Source organism: Macaca mulatta, chromosome 11, assembly GCF_049350105.2.
Source record: "Macaca mulatta isolate MMU2019108-1 chromosome 11, T2T-MMU8v2.0, whole genome shotgun sequence".
NCBI classification, from domain to species: Eukaryota; Metazoa; Chordata; class Mammalia; order Primates; family Cercopithecidae; genus Macaca; species Macaca mulatta.
The window spans coordinates 70,481,428-70,507,806 of NC_133416.1; the positions used below are offsets into that span (position 1 = coordinate 70,481,428).

At 38.1% G+C, this 26,379-nt stretch overlaps 1 protein-coding gene across 1 annotated transcript; it reads right to left on the reverse strand.

Annotated features, from left to right (window-relative positions):
• Positions 1 to 2,724: 2,724 nt before the first annotated feature.
• AVPR1A (arginine vasopressin receptor 1A) lies at positions 2,725 to 14,678 on the reverse strand. Its single transcript, XM_001116798.5, has 2 exons — positions 9,871 to 14,678; positions 2,725 to 7,638 (listed from the first exon to the last, which is right to left on the reverse strand). Exons 1-2 carry the CDS (start codon positions 10,847 to 10,849, stop codon positions 7,352 to 7,354), a joined length of 1,266 nt encoding a protein of 421 aa, XP_001116798.4. The 5' UTR covers positions 10,850 to 14,678; the 3' UTR covers positions 2,725 to 7,351.
• Between the last annotated feature and the right edge of the window lie 11,701 nt (positions 14,679 to 26,379).

Genomic DNA, 26,379 nt, shown 5'->3' on the forward strand with positions numbered 1-26,379 from the left:
TTATGGCAGGATTTTTAAAAACTATTTTGATTTGTTTTAAAATATCATAGAGATGTTGTTGAATCTATCTTATATGGCACTGAAATATAATAAAAATATAATTAGGCAAGCTGGAGCAAAGATCTGGACTAGGACATTAAGGACACAGTGGATATTATTAATATAATATAACACATTCGCCTGTGCATTTGCTTGTGCTTGACTGTGTGGAAAAGAATGTTACAGAATTTGCATATCAACATGAAGAACATGTACAACAATCAAGATAAATAGAAAAACCAGTCACCTGAGACTGGTTTCCATCTGAAGTACTGTGGGAGACCACCCCAACCCGAATTGATGACAAGACTGGTAGACCATCTTGAGATGATCTTGTTACTTGTGCCTATGGGAATGGAGGGCAGTTCAACATGGACAAATATCGACTGTATAAGATTTAAACAGATACATTAAAAGGGCAAAAATCTGAATTATTAGGTACCCTTATATGTTTATTAGGTACCCTTATATGTTTCACAACTAGTATAAAATACAATTTTTAAAAAGGTTCTTTAAAAGCTCAATGTAGTTAGAACTCTTTGATCTCGGAAATAGACAACATTCATTTTGGGATGAGATGGCTCTTTTGCTTGGAAAAAACATCTTAAAGATAGTGCACTGTTTTGAAATACATAGTCTAAGTGAGAGTATTTTAGACAACAAAAAGCTAAATTGTTCTACATAAACATGTAGGAGAAATGTTCATTTCTGGCAGAAGGAAAACCAAGGGTTTGGGGTCTTGGTGGAGAGGGGAAACCTAGGCAAGATGACAGCCAGCAAAGTTATAAAGAGAAGGATGATCAGAGACTAATCCCCCTTAGAAAGGATGTTCATGGACTTTAGCATAGTGAATATGAATCCCTGTCTCTCTGGAGGCATAATCTAAGCTCCCAAATGACCCTCTAACCTTCAGGAAAACCCCATTACACAAGTCAGAAACGTGGTCAGGGAACTAGTGAAGAAAAAGTAGTCATGAGAAGTAGGCTAATGAGCTGGGGATGGACAGCAACAGAAGCGGGAATTCATAATAATCCTCAGGATTCCTTTAAGATCTAAGGATAGGCACAGACTTTGCACACTGAATGAGATGAGGCTAAAACTAGTTTACTTGAAAATTAAAGGAAAGAGTGAGCACAGAGAGGTACAGTCAAGGGACATCCTTCCAGGCTGTAGCTACCTATGTGACACAAGCTTATGGGATGGGGTTGCAGTAAAAACATGGATGCTTTGGTGAACCATAAAAGCTGGACCTTTTGGCAGGGATTGGGGGTTATAGACATATACTATAAGTTCTGCTGAAGTCCCACTGTCACTGTGTTGTGCCAAAGGACAAGTGGCCATTACTCTGGTGGTGACAAAGCCTTTCTATTAGGGTTAAGTTTGGGCTTGAATCTGTAAATCCTTTTTTTTTTTCCAACCAAGATGATTGATTTTTTTTTTTTTTTTTTTTCTGAGATGGAGTCTTGCCCTGTCCCCCAGGCTGGAGTGCAGTGGTACGATCTCAGATCACTGCAACCTCTGCCTCCTGGGTTCAAGCAATTCTCCTGCCTCAGCCTCCCGAGTAGCTGGGCCTATAGGCGCCCGCCACCACACCCGGCTAATTTTGTGTTTTTAGTAGAGACAGTGTTTCATCATGTTGGCCAGGCTGGTCTCGAACTCCTGACCTCATGGTCTGCCCGCCTCGGCCTCCCAGATGCATTAAAGTGACTTTCCTAAGATCATTTGCCAATAGATGGTGGAAATACCAGACTTCCAGTACTTTTGTCACTGTACATTACTGCTTCTTGTAATTAAAGCTTTATATTGTAAACATTTATTATAAACATTCACAATATTTTATAACACCACATATGGATTACTATATACGTGTGTGTATATGTATATGGATCTAGAATATCTACATTAATTCCATTAATTGAACATTTTTTATATGACTGGCATTAAAAATGTTTCTTTATGAATTTCTTTATGGGTCTCTTCTGGTGTACAATGAAACTATTATTTTAGTTTTACCTGATCCATAGGACTTTGTGAAAATGTGCTTTGGTAGAAATATTGTTTATTTTCAGGCACTTACAAATCTTTTGAAATAACAGTGGTATTTTAAAATAGATACTTCAAATTCTCTTTCTTCCATTCTGGGCATTCCCTGCTTCTATGGTTTAAGCCAAACCCAAAATAAACCTTTTAGTTTGTGCTATTAAGATTCAACTTGTAAAAGAAAAAAAAAAGTTAGACAATATAAGTTATAAAGTTAATATAATTTAAACTTATTAGTCTACTGGGAAAAAATTCTAATTTTGAAGACTTTTAAATGGGAATATTTGTAATCTTTAGGCCCCAGAAGTCAGCCTTACCAACGTTAAGAAATAAATGCACGTAGATGATGTTTTTTAGGGCTGAATGACAAACATGACCTCTGCTAACCTCAATCACTTTGTTTGTCTAAATACAGACTATAACAAAATTGATTTGATTCCTTAATTATAATTTATTGAAAGGGCGGTTACAAATTTCACTTATTCTTGCTATGGTCACTAAAGCACAAACATTTTTGTGCTTAAATATCAACCTATCAATAGCTACCAACTGTAAAACCAGTCTTTAGTTTTTCAAAGTCAAAATAATTAACTTGAAATATATTTCACTGTCAAACTAAGTTGTAAAAGAATTATTTCAAACAAATGTAAAACTTATTTTTATTTATAGAAACAAGCCAACACACAGTAAAACTGAGGAAAAAATACAATAGTTTTTTCAATATAATACCAGAAGCCATTTTTTCTGTCAAGGATCAAATATTAGATACTATCACAAAACATTTTAACACCCATTCAAAACAAGAATCATTCAATTGCCCTAGGAAAAAACACACTGAAATTATTTTACATAGCATAATAAGCTAGGAGATATAGAACATTTGAAAAAGTTTCAAAAAATGGAATACTTAAGATGCAACATTAATTCTTAGTACATTTGTTATGGCAATGAATTAAAGCATTATAGAATATATTCAAGTCAGAAATCCTGTAGTATGAAGACAACTACCTTCATATGTGAAAATATTAATTATTTTGTATTAATAATAATCATTCTGGTTTTTATATCAGATTTATCCTCAGATTTTCTTTTCTGAATTTGTTATTAATAATTTGACCCTGGAACACAAAAAGATTTCATTCATTCTATAATACTTTGTTTTAATTATTATTTAGAACATAAATCAATGTAAAAATGTGGGTATATATATACACAAATACATAAAACTAAAAAAGAAACATTTAATGTTTAGCCATAATAATATATGACATACTACAGGTCACACATACATTTTCATTCACGATAACTTAGTATGCCTAATTATTATGTTAAAACAATATTCTTAAAATGCTTATATATACATTGGAATCATAAAATTTATGTGATTCAAACCATTTACACTGTCTTAGGCACTCAAAAGAAAGAAACTTTCTTCTGAACAGTTCTTAAATTTTGACTCAAATTGGCTGAGGTCCAATTCTAATCGAGAATCATTCTGTAATACTTACTGTCCTATGTTACTTATGATTCCAAATGTTGTCAATGATACTGAGTGGTACCAAAAGGGCTGGATGGAGGGGGTGGGCAGGGATACAGTGGCCGCTTCTGCATTTCCAGAACTAGCATCCCAGACAGCCCTGTCCTGGGCTTACTCTGAATAAAGCTATTGCCTCCAATATGAATATCCATAAGGCCCCAATTAACATAGGTTTGTCTAATCTCTGATATTTGGGGTGAAGGATTAGGTTTAATTTCTCCCTAGTTGTCATCTAACTAAATTTTAGGTAGACTCAAACTCTGAAGCCATAATTTAACACTCCAAAAGTCCAATTAAGTTACAAAAACAGGCTTTAGAGTCTGAAAACATCAAACTTTAACCTAATTGGGTTTCTTGTGTAATAACAGATGAAAGTTGGGTTTCTTAATTATTAGTGGTTGTCCATTCTAGAAACTGTAATAAGCTTGGCAGAATCCTGTGTATTATTAAGACTGCTTAGTGTTTTTTCTCTAAAACCATACCCTTCCCTCAATCATGGCATAAGACTTCTTTGATGATGATGGAAATTCTATATGTAAAACAAGTATATAAGTAACCCAAGAATTTCACTGATTTCCTTCACAATTGTGTTCCAAATGAAATAAAAGCCAAGTAGTTTTACACTTTAAAATACATGCTCCAAAATTAACCCATTAAGCACTTAATAACGTACTCTAAATTGTTTCTTTACCATCATCAGTTAATACTCATCAAATGCCCAATTGACTAGTTTATCCCTATTGTTGGACATTTTTAATGTATCACATTCCTAATACGCACATAGAGGCATTAGAATTGTGTACCTGCAGGATCTTCCCACTGTTAACTGTGAAAAATAAAATAAGGTACTGCAACACATTTTTTTCTTGACTGTAAGCTGTCATTTGGCATCATATCTCAGGTCTTCTCTTTGGTCAAGAAAAAGAAAACTTCCCTTCCTGTAATACTTTTTCAGTTTCTCTTCTTCTGAAACAGACAGGCAGGTAGGTTCCTTCCAATTTGAAATATTGTTTTGAGATATGTGAATTCCACTTCTGGGTATGTAACATTGAGAAAATTTAGCAACCAGACAGATGAAACTTCTCAGGCTAAACCGCAGAGAATAAGACCACATATTTGCCTAGTGCAGAACTAGCACCCAGATCTCATGTCTCCCCAGCCCATTTTCTACTATCTCATCTCCCAATACATTTAAAAGGAGAAAAAACAACTGGGTAGGGTGATATGCACTTTTTGTGAGAGTTGTTCTCAGAAATAACATTCATATTGAATTGTTTTGCTTGGGGGTACACATCAACATTTTGAAGTGAGATCTATAGGTTCTGAGGTTCTTACTTTGGAAATGGATTTAGAAAAAAATGGGTTCATCTTAGTTCCAAAGCAAAAGGCTTTAGTTTTTGAACTATCAAAGAGTTGTCAAAAGGACTGACAGTCTTAGAGTGCCAGTTTACTGAGATGCTACTCTAACTCAAATAATGAATTAATTAATTTAGTTATGGCTTATATTGGACAGTACCCTTTAAGAGACATAGTTATTATTTTTAGAAAGAATTTGAAAACCTAGGGAGCCCCTAGGTTTATAATCTCTATAAAGCATTTGGAAACATGATTTTAGGCATATCTGTATTAGGGAGCCTAAGGGCTGAGAATTTCGAAAGGCAGGAGAATGAAGAGGAGTAAAATTATTGCTTCCAGGTTCTCACAGTGCTATCCAGTTCTCATTTTCTTATCTACAAAGGTAAAAAAGAAACTCAATAATACTATTAAAACCATGCTGGCCAACATGGTGAAACCCTATCTCTACTAAAAATATAAAAATTAGCCGGGCGTGGTGGCACCCTCATATAGTCCCAGCTACTCGAGAGGCTGAGGCAGGAGAATTGCTTGAACCGGGAGACGGAGGTTGCAGTGAGCCGAGATCATGCCACTGCACTCCAGCCTGGCAACACAGCAAGACTCTGTTTCAAAAAAAAAAAAAAAAAAAAAAAAAGCAACTATAACTATTACTTCCTCTTAAGGATGCAAAATATTTATGATGTATCCTCAAATCATTGCATGATCTCTAAGAAGCAGCAGCAGCCAGACAAAATAGCTAGGAAAAAAATCACTGAGTTCCATTAGTGAAAAATGTAATAACAACAGCAAAGTAGTGTAATTGATCTCTGTTTAAAACTGGAAAAAACTGAGGCTCCTGGGTGTTTTTGATCTACCTGCATTCAAAGAAAAGCAAGTTCTGTCTTTAAATTGGAAAACTTTAATCAGGCAGGAGAAGTCAAGCTGAGTGGTCACTGAAAATATTGTCCAACGAATCAGCAGATCTATATTTAAATTTTAGGATTTTATATCCCAGCCACGAAACGAACCAATTCTAGTTAATAAAAAATAAACTAGAAAACATCTGTGCGATTTTGGAGATCCCAAGGCTATAATAAAAGCAACTGCTAGCATGTGTATAGTACTTTACTATTTCTGAAGCTCTTTTAACATATTTGATTTTATTTAGTCCTCTCAACAACCCTGTGAGGTAAGTGTTATCAACCCCATGGTAAGTCAAGGAAACAGAAGCTTTATATGTGTTTAAGAAACTTGCCTAAAGTCGTGGATTTAATAATGAACAAAGCCAGTCTGAGCACAGAGCAGTTCTCTTTCCTTCTGTCACCCATGTCCCAACCCCGTCTCATCTCTGCTTTGCAATTGTTAGATGAGAGATTGGAAAGACAAACCTATTTTTAATTACACATGTTGGGACACTTTATATCCTGAGTCACTCTTTAGGATACTCATATTATGAATCTGAATTCCCCAAACATGAAGATAATGATCTTGTTAATATCCAGCATAGCACAGGATACCCTTGTAACACAGATCAAAATACGTTTACAATGTCCAAGAGAAAGTCCTTCTCTACTCTTTTAATAAAATTTCGTACCTTGAGCAATCCTTTTCTACTCTTTTAGTAAAATTTGGCTTTCCTCATACAAATCTGACTTTAAAACAACCTCGCAGTGGGGGAAAAAAGATATTTTTGGCTAATCAACATTTCCTCTCACCTTCAGCATCTCAGTTATCATGCTTTTCTTTACCAGTAATATGTGAGGAACCGAAAGGAGGCCACTGCCAGTTGTAAAGTTACCATTTTGAAATGCAAGATGATTGATAGCTTCTAATAGAACTCTGAACTGGTCATAATGAGCAGGAGCTCATTATGCTCCAGGCACTTCTACCCCTAGGAGGTGCCATCCCATCTCCAGGACACCGTTTAAGGCTGCATTTTCTGATGCACAAATTAATTTTATTGGATGAAAACATAATTTCTCTGAAGTTTTCTCTGAATACTAAGGCTGATGATGAGCTGTCTTTGTTCAGAAATAGTGCCATACATTATATGACTTTTAAACTAATCAAGTCTTACTTATGTTAGAAATGAAAATAAACCAACAACAAAATATAAAGCTAGGGTGGTTACGATTTTTCCTTTAAAAATATAACTTCTGTTATATTTCTGGGAATTAGACCTGCATATTTTAGTACAGCATGTTTTCATTAATATTCCATACAAAATAATGTCTAGTTTTTGGTAGCAATGTGAAAATCCAACTAGAAACACAGTCTTGTACCCAATGAATTGATTTATGGTTATATCAGTAAAGTGCATTCGTTCTTGTGATTTCTAGCTCAATTCAGCTAATGGGCCAAAAAGTCAATCACAAGAGTTAAGTTGCATGAACGCAAGGCTCAAGTTGAAACAGGAAGGAATTTGATGGCCTTGGAAGATTTAGGCGAGTCCTTCCACATACCCGTACTGTTTGTTGGGCTTCGATTGTTAGAATAAAAAGTCTGTCTTCTGCTCATACTGTCAGTATCTTCTTTGTTGAATTTTTCCTTAATGTTTTGGCAGCATGGGAAGCTTTGAACACAGTCTTGAAGGAGATGGCCACTAAAAAACATGTATATCCAGGGATTACAGCAGCTATTCAAGGAACCCAGTAATGCCGTGATGGTGATGGTAGGGTTTTCCGATTCTGCATGAAAAGTATAAAGGGAAATTATGTAATGTAAGTAACTGAGCCCTAGATGAACTCATTTTTCTATTAACTAATTAAAAAGGAAAAACCTTCTGGATTAGCATAGAAAATGAACTATTTTGTTTATCAATCAGGGAAATGGGGAGTGTTTGAAAATTGCTTGACTATGAAATATTTTTGTAAGCAAGATGCCTTAAAATTAATTCAAGTATTTTAAAACACTATCAAAATATTTAAATAGAATGAGCGGGAATTTTATGAGGTTAAGACTATTAAATAATTCATTGAAAAAATCTCTATCTTCGATACTTGAACTAGAATGTGCTAATGACACAGCAGTTACAGAATGGCTACGATTTTAATGAAATTTTAAGGGTCCATAATAACCATGTATACCAAATTGTATTTATCCTAATAACTCAGGAAAAAATATTGCATTAGGGATCCAGTTTAGTAGTTTTAAATATTCTTGTAATATGAAAACTGTACGGAAGAAGTCCCTGAATGATATAAGCTTTAGTTGTTTTTCTTTGGTTAGAAATTCGGTTTGATTTTAAAAGAAAACCGTCTGTGACTGGGGTTCAAACAAATTATGTAAGAAGAACAGCAGAATTAGGAAATTCCAACAGGATTCTAAAATATTTTATGATAATTAGCACTGGTAAACTGCATAAATATTATAACCTTTCACAGTGGAGCTACCGTGCTGGTAACATACCTTTTCTAAAAATAAGAATAATCAATGAGCACTGACTTTTCCTTGATTATTAAATATAAAGTTGGATCTTCTTACTCTTGTTACGCCAGAAAACAATTACAGGTTATTATTTAATCATACTGAGTGCTAAGATGCTGCCATCAAAGGTGAGCAGGAGCCATCATAAGATGGTGTTCACAAAGAATGAAAATCACCAACATATCTATGCACAAGTGAAGTTTTTATTACTTGTGTGTAAATCCTGCTAAAGCAATAATTAGACTGAATTTCTTTATTTAACAATATTAAGAGGCTTCTAAGATCAAGCAAGATAAGAAATAGTAAACAAAAAATAAAGTGTTTATATTATATTTTTCATTATCGCTGGTATTGTAGTCTGTAAGAATATTTAAGTTAAATCCATACTGAAATGTTTTATTTGCAAATATAACTTCCAAAGCATATTACATACCTCCCCTACTCCAATTTCAAAAAGCAAAAGGAGACAGCTACTCCCAGATCCCTATTTCCTGTTACCAGAAACATTCTGGTAACAACTGTACCATTGAATTTATTTGGTTTGAGTTCCAACAAGCATTGGAATTTATTTAGTTTGAGTTTTTGTCTTTACTAGAAGAAAATATTTTCAAGATGCAAAATTATATAATTTTTTTGCAAGTCACTGTGAAGTTAGTTTTTTTAGTTTGAGAAGGAATTAAAATCAAACACAATAGTAGGTGTAGAGAACATTTCCAGTAAACTACTGTAAGAGTTGTGTGGAGAGGTGTAGAGCTGTGTGGTCAAACTACTGGTGAAAGACTAATGAATCAGTCTAACGAATTTATCAATAATCCTGTTTTGAAATACCAAGAAAAAAGTGTTAAGGTTATCATTGTTAGAAAAAAATAAACAGATTATAACGAGAAAGGAACATTATTAGCTAAATGCCAAATTGGAATTACTTTCTAAATAATTTTTCTCCAGCTTTCTTTAGAAATATATGTCTGCTTCTATCCTTGCCCCTGAGGCATTTCTACACATTTTTAAAATTAATTGTAATACTTTCCACAATCCAACGAAAAGCAGTTGTGATAGTAAAGCATTTTCCTGAATCCAACAGACTTGAAATGGTGTTAATACAGTAGCTAGTGATTTGGCAGAAAGTCATTATTCGGCTTTGTAGTTGCCTGGCTGACTCTGGGACACAGCTTCTGGAATTGTCTTAGGATCATTGTATACTACAAATGCAGAGTCCTGAGCCCCATTCCAGACGTTCTTAACTAGAACGTCTGCATGGGGAATCCAGGAATTTGCTTTTTTTTTTTTTTTTTCTTAACAGCGTTCCTCCAAGGTGCGACTCTTACATACACACAGAAGTTTAAAAACTACTGCCCTAGAAGATACTATGAAGAAAATTGCCAAATTCTCTCCCTCTCTCTCACTCTGACACACACACACACACACACACACACACACGCACACGCACAACACACTCCTATCCCTAAAATTTCCTCTATTTTCACGTCACGTACCGGTCCAGACGGACTTGGGATCCCAGACAGACCACATCTGGATGATGAAGAAAGGCGCCCAGCAGACGATGTAAGCCGTCACGATCACAAAAGTCATCTTCACCGTGCGGATCTTGGCCCGGGAAATGGACTTCACGCTGCTGACACAGGGTGCAAGCAGGAACCCCTTTTGGAAGGCGGCACCCGCTTGCTCTGCACCCTTGCTCTGGCGCGACGCCGTCTTCCCGCGGACGTTGCGCCAGATGTTGTAGCAGATGAAGCCGTAGCAGGTACCCAGGATGACCACAGGTGCCACGAAGATGCCGCCCGTCATCCAGGTCACGTAGGCACGAGAACCCCAGGGCTGGATGAAGGTGGCCCAGCAGTCGCGGGCCTTGGTGACATTGTTCACCTCGATCATGGAGAAGACGAAGTACTGCGGCGTGCTCAGCACGAAGCTCAGCACCCAGGCTGCCGCGATCATGAGGCGCGAGCGGCGCGCGGGCTGTTGCAGAGTCTTCAGCGGGTGGCACACGGCGATGTAGCGGTCGGCTGTCATGACTACCAGCATGTAGGCCGACGCGAACATGCCGAACACCTGCAGGTGCTTCACCACGCGGCACAGCCAGTCCGGGCCGCGGAAGCGGTAGGTGATGTCCCAGCACATTTGCGGCAGCACCTGGAAGAAGGCCACGGCCAGGTCGGCCAGGCTGAGGTGTCGGATGAAGAGGTGCATGCGGGACGTCTTGCGCGGCGTCCGGTGCAGAGCCAGCAGCACGCTGCTGTTGCCCAGTACGGCCACCGTGAAAGTCACCGCCAGCACGGCGATCTCCAGCTTGGCCAGCTCCTCGTTGCGCACGTCCCTCGGCGGACCGTTGCCTTCCCCGAGGGCTTCGGCCTCCCGGCTCGTGTTGCCAGCGCTGGTGGCCAGAGGCCACCATAAGCTGGAGTTGCCCGAGGGCCCCGCGTCGGGACCGGCGGAGAAACGCATGCTGTCCATGCAGCGCCTACTTGGCCCTCTTCGGAGCCCCAGCCCTCGAGGGCCGCTCCCTCCCGCCTCGGAGGACTTGGGCTCCTCGCCCGAAGCGCACCGTCCTTGGCGCGCTCGCCGCTTGCCTGGCTCTGCGATCCCTCCAGTGGGCGTCTCCCGGAGCAGCGTCTGGCCTGCCCACTGAGCAGCTCTCAGCAGGGTGAGCCGGCCCCTCTCCCTGCTCTGCCTTTTTTCAACTTCGGCGAAGTCGGGAAGGTGAGCTCGAGCTTCCGGAAGCACGGGGTTCCCAACTCAAGTATTTATGCGGTGCTTGTTTCCTCGGGACGCGCTCCCTCTCGCCCTATTGACGGAAGACTGCTGGTTGCCTACTCCCCGCTCCCTGGAGTTTTTATTTTTTTATTTTTTTCTTCTCCCTACGTCGGTGTTTGTCCTCTTTGCATCACTGTTGAGGGGGTGGAGCTGGGAGACTCGCAGATTCCTCCGCACAGTAGGCGGGATCGTGGCGCTTTCCCGCCCTTCCCTTCGCAAAACTTGGACAACTGGACGCGTCATGCCTTTTGTGGGCTCGTAGCCTTTTCCACAAGCTTCTCTCACTAGCCTTCCTCGCTAGCCTCCTTAACCATGCATTTGACTTCAATAGGCACGCTAAGCGTGGTACCTGGAAACCTCCAGTCCATGTACCGGCGCTCTAGCTCCTGCACCTGAAGCTGGCTCTCCACCTCACCTCCTCCAGTCCGGGTTTCTTCCGTCTCACCGAGCTCACGCGTGCAGCTAGTCTGGCAACTTTTATTCCCGAGGCAAATTTTCCCGGGGCAAACATTTCTCCCCACTCGTATTTATTACCCTGTGTTTGCTACGGGAAGAACGCATTAGTCACTTTGCAGCCCCCGTGGCTGCTGTTCCTGTATTCAACCGCGGGGTTTGGGGGGAGTGTCTCCTGGTTTTCTCTGTGGAGACTAGGGACTTAGGGAGTTTTCTCTAGATTCCTGGGGGTTTCTGCGGGAAAAGCCTGATTCCCACAGCGGGGATGGCGGAAATTTGGCCGCAGTAGTCCGCGGGCACCGTCCGGTTACTACTGAGTCGTGGGGACACCTTTTTGGGTGGACAAAGATTAGCTGCCGGACAGCGGCCACCGAGGCAGTGCTGTCCAGGGCAAGGGACAGAAAACCCGCTCGGCTCCTGCGCGCAGAAGTGAGAAAGAGGAAATCTCAAGAGAGGAAAGAGACCCTGGGAAGGAGGAGAAACCACCATCTACCTATTAATCCCTTACTCTGAACAGCTGGAGCCCCTCTGCAGGGCCGGGGGGAGGCAGAAAAGCTACCTCCCTCAGCTCTGTTTTAACGTTGGTGAATATATGCCTCGAAGGACAGCAAGGGGGAGCTGTTTTCAGGCAATTTTACAAGAAAGGAAGAAAGGAAGCCCTTTCTACCTACTGTGTAGATGTAGAAGCGTGACTTTGTTGGTCAGAACGTTTCTGTATTGTGGCCGTGGTATAAATTTGATTTTCTCAGAAAAATATCGCCCTCTGTGAAACGCAGGCAAAAAATGCAAAAGATTTTATTCATTCCAGTTCTCAGTAATAATTCCACTTTACTATCCCGTTCATTCATGCAGTTACCAAGGTTGTCACGTTAAGATGCTGGACTTGAAATCTGGAGTCCTGCTTCCTGTGGCTAGATAATCCTGGGTCTGTGCGTCTTATAAATGGAAATGAAAGAACCTGCCTTTCCTGTTGATGAGGTCATTGGGAAGATCAAGTAAGACAATGTTCTGTATGGGGGAAATGCTCTAAAAACTGAAATCTGTGTTGTATTGGTTCATTTTCTCCAAGATATCCAGAAGGCAGAAGATTGAAATGGTTCAGGGATGGAAGGTAATAGGTAAAAGGATTCCAGACCACCTGTCTGGAAAAAATCCTTCAAGCAATTAGGTAATAGTCACTGACACAGAGAATTGACCTTCTTTTAAGTCACAAATCACACTATTAGTGCTCCTGATGAGAAAGAATGTTGATGGAACCTAGTGTCTGGGTATTGCAAAAGTGGTCTGTTGGCCACAACCTAGTGATTTTGTGGTTCTTGGCCCTACACACTTTTAGTTATTTTTCAGGAGAGGAAATCTGTAATACAGGCTCACCAAAATCTCTGTGGAGGTTCTTATTCCAGGAGATAGGGTGGTGGCCTCTCAGGAAATCATCTGTGTCAGACAATGTGATCCGATCATAAAACTGTATCCAATTATCCAATTTATAAAAATAACTTCTCAGGTTATGTTGGTGGATACAGTTGGAAGATATTATTGTTCAGTGACAACCGTACCAATTATCCATATATATTAAATGTCTATATGCCTGATACATCGATGTATGTGTATATGTATGTATCTGAGCATTCTATCAACTATCAATCATCTATCTATCTCTAACCTATCTATCTATCTATCTATCTATCAATCTATCATCCATCTATCTGTCTGTCACTGGTTGTGCTGGATGTCATGGGGCCTAGAAAGCAGGCAAAAAATGTTCACTGCAGATGGTGGAACCAGTCCCTTTTTTAAAAGCCATATAGTTTTAAACCTGTTTTTTACTTAATTTAACGGGTTCTATATACAAAGGAAAGCAGGACTATTACAATATAGACTCACTACTCATGTGCCTCACTGGACCTGCTATTAAAATTACCCCATAGAGAGTAAAATACCTGTGGTTTTAAAATATGAAAAAGAAAACACCACAAACAATATTTTATGTGGCACCTTGTGCTTTTTCTTAGAGCAATTTATATTTTCTCTGTACTTATTGTATTATTAAGATTTACCTTTTCCCTCTCTTTGTAGATTTCAGTTAACAGATTTTAGGGGTGAAATAATGAAAAAAAAATAAGGAAGTTGTTCTTACATATCCTGGAATAATCATTCTCTTTCATTTACCAATCTTCTTTTCTCTCATTTTGTAATTCGAGATATTTGAGAAGTACTTCAATTCATGGAAGCAGCTATCTCCTTCACTTAGTAGCTGTAAGACTATGTTTTCATCTTCAAGTTTCAAATTCTTCATCTGTAAAATCTTGGTGACTAAACACAATGCAGTTGCTGCAAGGATTATATAAATGGTTGTTTAAATTTCTGGCATTTTATCAATGTTCAAAACATTTTTTTTCATACATGTAAATCCTCCATATTACCTGCATATTAACATTTTCCCTTCCAATTAAAGCAACATATTCCCAATTTACATATGTGCAATGAGAAGCGTTTCATGGTTAAATATGTTGGAGAAGTACTGTGTATGCATCCCACCCTCTCCTGGTGATTTGTACATAAAAAGGACCTGAGAAACTTCAGAAAAGAAACTTACTTAACCTTGTTCATCAATGTTTTCCAAGGTTATTTAACCATGGAAACCCCCCATTCTTTTACTTTCCCCATGGAATGGTGATGAACATGTCACAGGACAAGGTGACAGAGCAGGAGCATCACCATCTTGGACAAGCACTGCCATTTTAAAGTTCACTTTGTTCAAAAACCACCTAAATCCAAAGGGCATCAGCCTAATGGCTAAGGCCAGAATGACCATAAGCCACAAATGACATCTCTGACCAGAAACATTCCAAACCCCTCTCTGACCAGAGATAGCCCCAAGATAATCTCCCTTCCAACCAGATACATTCCAACCCTGCAACTGACTTCTCCTTTAATACAGAAACATTCCACACCGGTGATAAGTTCTCTTACCCTAAAACCAATAAATGACTCTTAGTCTGTAAGAGACAATGCTCCTGACTGAAATTTGCCAGAAGCCCCTTCCAGGTTTATTCTCCAAAATAAACCTATCTTTGACTGCTGAGCCACTTTTTGTGTTTCATTGCATATTTGATTGCTTCCTCTGCCCTATTGTTTAAGCAAAAATGCAGATTCACTGAGCCAGACGAAGGCATAAGTGACTATTCCTTTACCCTCTTCACATGTAAATTATCTTTGCAGTGAAAGACTAATCAAAGACTCAAAAGAATGCAACTGTTTGTCTCTTATCTACCTATGACCTGAAAGCCCCACTTTGAGTTGTCCCACATTTCCAGATTGAACTAATGTACATCTTACATATATTAATTGATGTCTTATATCTCCCTAAAATGTATAAAACAAAGCTGTACCCCAACCACCTTGGAGACAAGTCATCAAGACTTCATTAGGTTGTGTCATGGCAGTGTCCTTAGCCTTAGCAAAAATAAACTTTCTAAATTGATTGAGACCTGTCTCAGATACTTTTGGGTTCACAAAGACTAGGAGATCTTCACTGGTTATTACATATTTTTGGTTTTCTCTTTGGTAAACCAAGTACAGCACAATCACAGTAGGAGTAGTAATAACAACGACACTAGTGACAATAATAATAGATAATATGAACATTTACCAACATTTGTTACCTCTGCAATAGGTAAAGTCAATGGCGTAGTGCATGATAGTCCAATGACCACAGCACCAAGAAGGATTTAACAAGGAGATTTTATGCAATAAGTAAGGAGGATGCCAGGGATAGTTCCCAAAGCAGTGACCTCCCCTAACAGTGGTGAAAACAGGGCTTTTATTGGGCTGGTTAGCTGAGTCATTGTATGTAGAGGTGGATTAAAGGCAGCACAGATGCAGATTATGCTTCCAAATACTGGCATGTTCAGAAAATGACAAATAAGCTCCTCCTTGGGTGGGGTTTTTAGTATGATAATGAGGAGAGTTTGCCAAAGTTCATCTCCAATCAGGCATCTCTGGATATGACCAGTTTTTTGTTTTGCTGGGGCTGAGCTTCTTCCTGGAACTTTCTGAGACAACATGAACTCGAGTTGTTGTTACAAATGGGTACTTTTTACAGTGCATACCCAAAAATCCAGGAGCCCTGGGTTACACATTGACTAAGTTCTTATTTCATGAGCAAAGTGCTTTATATTCATTATTTAATATAATCTTTAAAATACTATTTACTTTTAACTGTGTATAAGGACACAGTTATTATCCCATTTACAGATGAATAAAACAAGGATTACAGAGGTTAAGCAACTTAACCACAAGGCTGAGCCAGGATTCACACATAGGTCCATTTGAAGAAAAGGCCTGGGCTCTCCCCTCCGTACTCTGATGCCTCCCACACACGGAAAGCACTTAACACATCTTTGTGGAATGAGTTAACAAATGTTGTAATAGAAACTTACTTTCGAGTACTGAATGAATATAAAATTCAGAAAGTGCTTAGTGACTGGATAAATTAGGGAAGAGTTCTTGAGTAGCTGCCTTTGAGCAGCACTTAAATCTCTACAGTATTCCCCTGAGAAAAGGAGGGTCAGTGTTTATATTTGGAAGGGACTTAAATGGTTCTCGTCTTTCTTCTGTCTTGGGAATCTGGTCAGGTAAGTGTATATGTGGCTTTAAAAGTTATCCAGGGAATGAGATTCTTTAACTACACACACACACACACACACACACACACACACACACACAGAGAGAGAGAGAGAGAGAGAGAGAAAGTGAGAGTGTACTGGATTCTAAAAAGTGCTGCAAGTCAAGCATGAAAAAACATCAGGTCTTCATTATACTATTTACTCTATAGGGTAAAATTAAAAAGTGAGAACAGCATTTTGTCTGACATGGAGTTTTATTTTCTTATCTGCTAAGACGGGCTTACATGTATGAGTGCAGAGCTAGGACATTAAAAAGAGGCTACCATGTTCAACAAAATCTTAAGTATTCTGATGTTTGTTGATGAAATATTAGAATCTCATCACTTATTAAAACAAATTCATTCCTAAGTCAGCCATTACAGTATTAGTAGAAAAATCACTCCAGAGAAAACCATTTCTAAAATCAGTATTATTTATATGTTCAGAAAATCGGTTTGCTTTTAAAATTACATGGTTGATTTAGTTTAAATGGCTTTTTAAAATTTAAAATCATTTAAATGGTTGAGTTTAAGACTTTTGCTCCTAACGAATTCATACTCATTTGGGTGTTCTGCATCTTCATGGTCAGCAGTTTTGCTATCCTGCCTAAATTTGATGATCATCAAGACTCATTCTTTCAGCGTGCTGGCAACATTGAGGCTACCTCTGTGTATTCATTAATTTGTTTTTCACAAGTGAAAAGGTTTGCATTGTTTGAAGGGTGCTAGACAGTAGTTGTGATACTATCATTTTTTGTTTATCTGCCGTGAATACTATTTATTAGAATTTTTTAATACTTATTTGCCTCTATTTTTCTTCAGGTTTGACAGGGGTTAGTTTTTTTAAAAATATATTCTTTTTGTTTTGTTTTTAGGCATATTTAAGCTAATTTCAGTAATCCATTTATTTTTGACACAAGGTCTCACTCTGTCACCCATGCTGGAGTGCAGTGGCGTGAGCACAGCACTGCAGTCTCAACCTCTCCAGGCTCAGGTGTTCCTCCCATCTCAGCCTCCCAAGTAGCTTGGACTACAGGCACATGACACTGCCTGGCTAATTTTTGTATTTTTTGTAGAGACAGGGTTTCACCATGTTGCCCAGGCTGGTGTCAAACCCCTGGGCTAAAGTGATCCGTTCACCTTGGCCTCTCAAAGTACTGGGATTACAGGTATGAGCCACTGTGCCTGGCTAGGCATATTTTAATGATGTGTAAACTTGCATTAAAAACACTATGACATAATCAGATTATGCATTTGTTAACATAACCTTTATCAGGAAAATGCAAAATATAAGAGTAAAACCACAAACTGCCAAGTTTGAAGCAACATATTCTATTTCTGTTCTTTACTCCACTCCTATGTCCTATTGTTTGTCACCTTACACATTTGCAAGGTGCTTCAAAGTTTTTCAAAAGCCTTTTTACCTATCTCCAGTAATATGGACTATATTGCATTTTATTTTCTATTAGGATTCTATGGTGATGATGATATATTTATAACTAACTTATACTTAGAAAAAGCAGATGTGTTACCTGAGAAGAGGTTCAGTCCATTGAATTGCAACCTCAATGTACATGAGAAAGTTTCTAAGATTTAATTTCTCTGAATATATTTAAAGTATGGACATGAAATAGAATAGGCTTGAAATATTTAGGACTTTTCCTCAGTGTTCCTGAACAGTCTTTTACCTGGAAATGTTCTTTGATTACCTGGTAAGTCAACAGGAAGAAACAATAAGAAAGACGTCATCATTGCAGTTTCCTAAGTACTTGCAATCAGGTGGATGGCTGGTGCTCCTTATTCATGTCTACATTGAAGACACTATTAAAAGGGAAGAATTAATATATAACTGATGTTCAAAGGCTTCTACACTTTCCAGAATCTCTGTTTAACCTTGTATTTGAATAGCTAGCCCATCTGCTCAACAATTTAACTATTCCTTCAATGATGATCTCTCACCGCCAGGCAAGCATTTTAGAAAAATGCTTTACGCAACTAAATTCTGTATGGATTTATTTTATCATAACGGAATGGTAACTTCCCGTACTCAGCCATAGAAAATTTGGCAGAAAACTCTGTAATACATTTCAACATTACTTTTACTATGGTTATGAATAAGGCAAGGAAAAAAAATGAATCTATATGCGTTCATTTATGATAAAAATAACTATTTTACTACTTAGAACAATATTATTTTAATTTAAAAATATTTCATTCTAAGGCCACGCACAGTGGCTCACACCTGTTATCCCAGCACTTTGGGAGGCCAAGGTGGGCAGATCACCTCGGATTAGGAGTTCAGGACCAGCCTGGCCAACATGGTGAAACCCTGTCTCTACGAAAAATACAAAAATTAGCTGGGTGTGGTGGCGGGCACCTGTAATCCCAGCTACTCAGGAGGCTGAGGTGCGAGAATTGCTTGAACCCAGGAGGTGGAGGTTGCAGTGAACCGAGACTGTGCCACTGCACTCTAGCCAGGGCGACAGAGCAAGACTCCATCTCTAAATAAATAAATAAATAAAATATTTCATTCTAGTCCTAGTATCCACAGGTGATCATGTTTATGATATGCTTAGGTTTATAATCCTTTTTCAGTGTGTGTATGTGTGTGTATCTTTTATAAAACTAAAATTAGACCATATTTTTTATTTTTCAACTTAGTAGCATTATGTAAACATCTCTCCATGTCTTTAAATATTCTTTTACATCATTAATTTCATGGATTCATAGTTCTTTCTCCTATTAATGCGCCTACTTTATTTTCTATTTTCTCCCCACCCTTTATTTTTGGAAAAATATTGGCCTCCCAGCTTTTCCCCTTGTTTTTGTACACATGCTGCCTATAGATACCTCCTTATTCATATTCATATTTATTTCCTAAGGTTAAATTTCTGGAAGTGGAATTACTAGGTCAAAGATTATGTAAAATTTTGATCTGGTTTTCAAATCACTTATACACACACACACACATTTTAAAAACTAGAGTCAGAAGCTTACTCTGTTGCTCAGGCTGGAATGCACTGCCACAATCATCGCTCACTGCAACCTTGAACTCCTAGACTCAAGTGATCCTCCCACCTCAGCCTCCCGAGTAGCTGAGACTACAGGTGTGTGATATAACGCATGGCTGGTATTTAAAAAATTTTTTTTTAGAGAAAGCATCTTGCTATGTTGCCAGGTTGATCTTGAACTCCTGGCCTCAAGCAATCCATCCTCCTGGGCCTCCCAAAGTGCTGGGATGATAGGTTTGAGCCATTGTGCCCAGCCTATATATCCAAATTAATGCCTAATCAGCAATAAATGAGATTGCGCATTTTCCACAGCTTTGTGAACATGGAACAGCCCCATTGAAAAGAAAATCTTTCTAAATTTGATAACGTATCTGATTGTTTTAATGTATTTCATCAGAAATATTTTATCGTTTTTGTCTCATTATTTACTCGATTAATAATGAGTTAAACATTTTCATAAATGTCTTATAACTTACAAACAGAATCTGAGAGTGCTGAATTGTGATAAAGGAAGTGCTCAAATGAGAAATTTTACTTCTTCTCTATGAGCTGTTATAAATTATACAGAAAAAATAATACGTGGTATATATTGACCATAAGTAGCAGAAGCTGTAATCCAGGTTTTGCATACATTATCTTATTTACTCCTCACGAATCTAATGAGATGGGCTAACCACTATTTTACATATGAGGATGTGGACCTCCGAGAGGGTAAATAAATTGCCCAAGAGCACACAGCCAGTAGTGTACTCTGCTCAGATGGCATATTTGGGTTTTCTTTCTCCCAAGACTGTGCTCTTCCCCTCTACTAACTTGTTTCTGATAGAGTCACTCTTTCCACATTTGCTGTCTAGCTTGGTCTAGATAGAAAACATTTTTTTCTACTGCCATAATTCTTGCCATGGCTGTTATAGAGTTCATTTGTCCTCATAATTGGACAGGGCTAAGGGAGCAAGAGGCTTTTGAATTTCAATGGTAACTCTTGACCATCTGAGGATCTCTTGAGATTCTGTTTCCTGGGTTTAAAAGAGCTTCCCTTTTCATCTCTTAACAATGTTGACAAATTAAAACCTGTTTTATCTGCTTCATGTGGACCCATTCCAGCTTCACCTTGCCTCCTGAGTTGACTGAGATTTTCAGTGGGAAAAACAGTATTAGCCAGTTTAGTGTGGCGACTCTACCCTGACAAAACCTTATGAAATTGAAATCTTATTGTAAGCCTCATATTGCCTTTATGAAACTCCAGAATAGGGACTCACTGGAGGATATCCTGGGTTTAGCAATTAGTTTTGGCAACAGAGTATACTCTAGGGCACAGTAATCCCATAGAAAATTAAACTAGGAGTCTTTGGCTTTTTAAATGTTTTGTTGTATTACTTTGTTTTAATCAAACAAATATATTAGTTAAAATGTAATTTGCAAGATCAATGATGTGGCTTAGAAAAAAAGAGAATGTCAGGTCACAGAGGCATCTTAATTATTGAAAGGAATCTGACTAAAACTACAATTAGAGAGTTAAAAATAACAAATCTTTTGAAATATAATTGTTTACGAACACGTAAAAGAACAAACGGGATATATTTAACACCAAAATGGCCTAAGCTATAATTTACCTTTCAGATTTGGTAATTGAACCAATACATATATATGAGAATAATTATGTTTTAATCACATAAATGTAAAAAATGTTTTTATTAATTATGATTTTGTGAGTTAGCTTGAAGTGCTATACTTATCAGTAGTAGCTTAAAATTAATTGTAATATCATTTGAAAATATACCAATTTTTTGTAACCTCTTACCACTTTTTACCTTGTATCATAAAACATTTAAAATACATTATTTGATGTGAGTCTCAGAACAATGTATGTTGCAATGTAAGTGGCAGAATACCATTTTCATCTGGTATTGCAATGAATTTTCTCTCATGATGCTTCTGCCATTTTTTTTCCTGTGGTAAGTGTTTCATTTCTTTATTCTAAATTTTTAGTTGACACATAATTATTTTAAGCCAAGTTTTATATTATGTGCATTTTTTTTTCTGGAAAAGGTTTTGATAGTAAAATATCAAAACTAAGTCATTAGAAGAAAGATAATTTATAGAAAACTTTAAAAAGCAGTAACAAAGTTAGCCTTTTATTACTCTTTATTATACAATAAACTTTTTATTATATAATTTATTATACAATCATACAATTTATTATACAAAATTGTATATTTTATTCAATTTTTATTATACAAATAGTATAATTGTATTTATATAATTTATTATACAATTATACAATTTATTATTATATAATTATACAATTACACAAAAACTCTTTATTATACAATTTTTATTATATATTTGTTTTCTAAGTCATGTTGTAGAAGATGAAAATATGAAGATGGGGTCTATCTCTTAGTCATCTTTGTTTTCCTAAGTTCTATTAAAAAAAATTGTATGATTTCTTTTCTTTTTCATGCCAAAGAAACTGAAGGACAAGGGACTTTCTAAAAAGATAGTGATTGTAATTATCCAGTGTCAGAGAAAACAAAAATTAAAAAAATATTCAGGGGGCTTTGACATTTAGGATAATAGATAATTTTGTTTTTTTATTTTCTGTGAGTCTTCTTTCAGTTATCAACTAAATACTGGAATTCTTGTATCAAAATATTTTCCTTTGAGTTTCTCAGTCCCAAATTGACTATAAAAATGTAATTGTCGATGTTTGAGGAGGCAAAAAAATAATACTTCTCTGTCTTCCTTGTCTTCAGAAATAATTGAGAAATAAGCACAAGAGTCAGATCTATGGAAAACACAGTATTAGTTTAATAATTGATAAGTCTTAGATTAGAAGATGTGGCACAGAGGTACAGCCCCAGTGGGGACTCTCTTATACTTTACTCTTGAATGAGACCTACTCATCCGGCCACCATTCTCTGTCTCGTGGGCAGACAGCTTTCTGCATGGCACAGAGCAGTCCAGAATGACACTACCCTGTCTGAGGGGAATGATGAGCTTCAGGGCACACCACCCTCAAAATACCCCCAAAATGTGGCATATTGAATATTTTAAGCTAAAGAAGTTTGAGAGACAGCATGTGCCAGAAGGATTTTCTGCCCTTCGCCTGAAGCAGGTCATGAGACCCTCATGTCAGAGATGACCTCCCTATGTCCAGAGGAAAGCAGCCCCGTTATCTCTGAAGACACAGGGAGCCAGCAAATAGCAGGCCTTGTTAGATCTCCCTCAGTTTATCACCATGAGATCACACCATTTTGCTCTATCACATTTCTCCAGACTATTCACTCTTCGTCAAACCTACTTTAAAAAATACTCAGGTTTTAACATTTCTCTAGATCTTTATTTCCTTATAGAGGCTCCCATAAACCTTAGGTTAAATACATTTGTATGCTTTTCTCTTGTTAATCCATCTTTTGTTATAGGAGCCTTAGTCATGAACCTAAGATAGGATATTTTTCCTACCCTACAGAAGGTATATGCAAAACAGCCAGATCCCAGAAGGGGTGAGCTCACCAGTTCATCATCCTCCTCTCTTCAGAAAGGATGTGAATCTAAAGTGTGGGGAAAAGCCAAGGAAACCACCACCACATGGAAACACAAAAGCAGAGGTATGTGATAGTCTTTATGCTAATATAACTGGACGTTATGCAGCTCGAAAATATCATGTATCTGCTGAAGGTGAGAAACTTAATCTGACAAATCCCAAGTGACACAGTCAATTCTAGTGCAAAATGTAGTTTCTTAACCCAATGCCTCTCCACCCCTACTCATGCTCCACTTCTTTTCCCTACTTCTACTTGGGGTCATCTAACATCTGTGGAGTCTTATGTACTTTTGTGGTTTCAGTAGAAGGCCATCTGCCAGGAGTTCCTGCTGGCTCCAGCTGAGGAGTGGCAAAAACCGTCAGAAAAAAATGTCCAAGACTTGCAATTAGGTAAAAGAGATTCCTGGGTGTTGTTTCTGGAGAGTAAGTGCATTGTCATTGTCATGATGTGTAACTGTTTGACTTTTTACTGAGTAGTCTATTTTACAGCTCTGAAAAAGTCACTTGCAGGAAACTGAAAGTAATGCAAGTGATTGCTGTCCATAACAACATAAATGAATTTTTTCCAATAGAAATGTAATTGATTTCTGCCCAGTATAAAAGATAACTCCAAGCATTATGTTTTATGAACCAATAGAAAAATAATCATCAATCTTACATCTTTTAGCAAAATCATTTCAGAATTCTTGACTGCCTATGTATTACTCTTCTTCAAATTCTCCCCTGAACAGGTCTTAACATCTTGGTTCCATCCTTAATTAATAAGCTGAATAAAACTGTAGCATATGTTCATTTTACATTTGCAAGAGAGTCATGACTTTATCTTTATAAAATTTATACATAGCAGCCCTGTGTGGTCTCAGGGGTCTGTCTCTATCTTTGCCACATCCCATACTGATGTCCATAGCTACTCTAGCTGGTCCTAGCTAGTCCTCTGTTCTATCACAGGTGAGGCATGGTACTGGCTCTAGGGTTGTGGTGAGGGAGGAACACTCAGTATCTTCCCTTGTTTTTGTTCCTCTCCACCCTTACTGGCATTTTTCATTCACTTAGATCTATTCAGATCCACCGTCTGTCCCAAGCTTGACTATCCTAAGTCTTTGCTTTGGGGTTCTCTCCCCTTCATTATGAAGACTGACTGCCTGGCCTCCTTCTGTAAGTACATAGCTACTTCTTTGCCCCATGGGTATACAAGAACTTCTAAAATCTAATCTACATTCACAGGGATTGCAGGGAGTCAAGCTATCACAGGAATGGCTATTTCAAGTCCTCTCTGCCTAAATATACTCCAATAACATTGTCTGAGTCTGTTTTGTATTATTACAAAAGAATACCTGAGAGTGGGTAATTTACAAACAAAAGAGGTTTGTTTAGCTCATAGTTTTGCAGGCTGAGAAGTTCAAGGGCATAGTCCTGGCTTCTGTGCTGCTTCACAACATGGTGGAGAAGGTCAAAGGAGAGGCAGACATGGGTGAAGAGGGGAAAACCTGAGGAGCATCCTGGCTTTATAACAACTCACTCTTGCGAGAACTAATCCACTCCTGCAAGAAGTAGTTTTGTCTCACTAGAGCAAGAACTGACTTATACATGAAAACAGCAGTAAGACATTCATGAGAGATCTGCTTCCATAACTCAAACACCTCCCACTAAGCTCCACCTGCCAACACTGCCACATTGGGGATCAAATTTCAACATAAGTTTGGGTGGGACAAACCAACCATATCCAAATCATACCAACCATATTTATGCCATTGCTTCCACGCTGGGTATGCCTAGGAACACTCTGCAAAGCCTTTTCTTTGCAGAATTCTAAGCTAGAAGTGGGACACAATCCTCTTCTGCTTTTAGATTTTAAAATCTATCTAGGAGTTTCTATCCTTTCCTCCCTGTGCTTTCAAACTTAAAAACAAGGTGAGCAGAAAGAAGGGACCCATATTTAGATTTAAACCTTAATTTTTTTCTCCTGAACCTCTCCAGATCTTCCCCCACTGTGTAGTAAGGATCTTTATTAGGTAGGAATACCCTTCTTCAGTCTTATAGTACAGTATCCTTTTCACTTCATTATGTACCCAGCAGTCATTCAGGAGCAGGTTGTTCAGTTTTCATGTAGTTGAGCGGTTTTGAGTGAATTTCTTAATCCTGAGTTCTAGTTTGATTGCACTGTGGTCTGAGAGACAGTTTGTTACAATTTCTGTTCTTTTGCATTTGCTGAGGAGTGCTTTACTTCCAACTATGTGGTCAGTTTTGGAATAAGTGCGATGTGGTGCTGAGAAGAATGTATATTCTGTTGATTTGGGGTGGAGAGTTCTGTAGATGTCTATTAGGTCTGCTTGATGCAGAGCTGAGTTCAATTCCTGGATATCCTTGTTAACTTTCTGTCTCGTTGATCTGTCTAATGTTGACAGTGGGGTGTTAAAGTCTCCCATTATTATTGTGTGTGAGTCTAAGTCCCTTTATGGGTCTCTAAGGACTTGCTTTATGAATCTGGGTGCTCCTGTATTGGGTGCATATATATTTAGGATAGTTAGCTCTTCTTGTTGAATTGATTCCTTTACCATTATGTAATGGCCTTTTTGTCTCTTCTGATCTTTGTTGGTTTAAAGTCTGTTTTATCAGAGAGTAGGATTGCAACCCTTGCTTTTTTTTGTTTTCCATTTGCTTGGTAGATCTTCCTCCATCTCTTTATTTTGAGCCTATGTGTGTCTCTGCACATGAGATGGGTCTCCTAAATACAGCACACTGATGGGTCTTGACTCTTCATCCAATTTGCCACACTGTGTCTTTTAATTGGAGCATTTAGCCCATTTACATTTAAGGTTAATATTGTTATATGTGAATTTGATCCTGTCATTATGATGTTAGCTGGTTATTTTGCTCATTAGTTGATGCAGTTTCTTCCTAGCATTGGTGGTCTTTACAATTTGGCATGTTTTTGCAGTGGCTGGTACTGGTTGTTCTTTTCCATGTTTAGTGCTTCCTTCAGGAGCTCTTGTAAGGCATGCCTGGTGGTGACAAAATCTCTCAGCATTTGCTTATCTGTAAAGGATTTTATTTCTCCTTCACTTATGAAGCTTAGTTTGGCTGGATATGAAACTCTGGGTTGAAAATGCTTTTCTTTAAGAATGTTGAATATTGGCCCCCACTCTCTTCTGGCTTGTAGAGCTTCTGCCAAGAAATCCGCTGTTCGTCTGATGGGCTTCCCTTCGTGGGTAACCTGACCTTTCTCTCTGGCTGCCTTAACATTTTTTCCTTCATTTCAACCTTGGTGAATCTGACAATTATGTTTCCTGGAGTTGCTCTTCTCAAAGAGTATCTTTGTGGTGTTCTTTGTGTTTCTTGAATTTGAATGTTGGTCTGCCTTGCTAGGTTGGAGTTCTCCTGGATAATATCCTGAAGAGGGTTTTCCAACTTGGTTCCATTCTCCCCATCACTTTTAGGTATACCAGCCCAACGTAGATTTGGTCTTTTCACATAGTCCATATTTCTTGGAGGCTCTGTTTGTTTCTTTTTACTCTTTTTTCTCTAAACTTCTCTTTTTGCTTCATTTCATTCA

Bases quoted from the DNA above. Each gene is read 5' to 3' on its own strand.
- AVPR1A (XM_001116798.5), bottom strand. From the start codon at position 10,849: ATGGACAGCATGCGTTTCTCCGCCGGTCCCGACGCGGGGCCCTCGGGC. The intron at 7,639-9,870 runs GTACGTGACGTG...CTTTTCATGCAG, and splicing joins TCCCAAGTCCGTCTGGACCG to AATCGGAAAACCCTACCATC.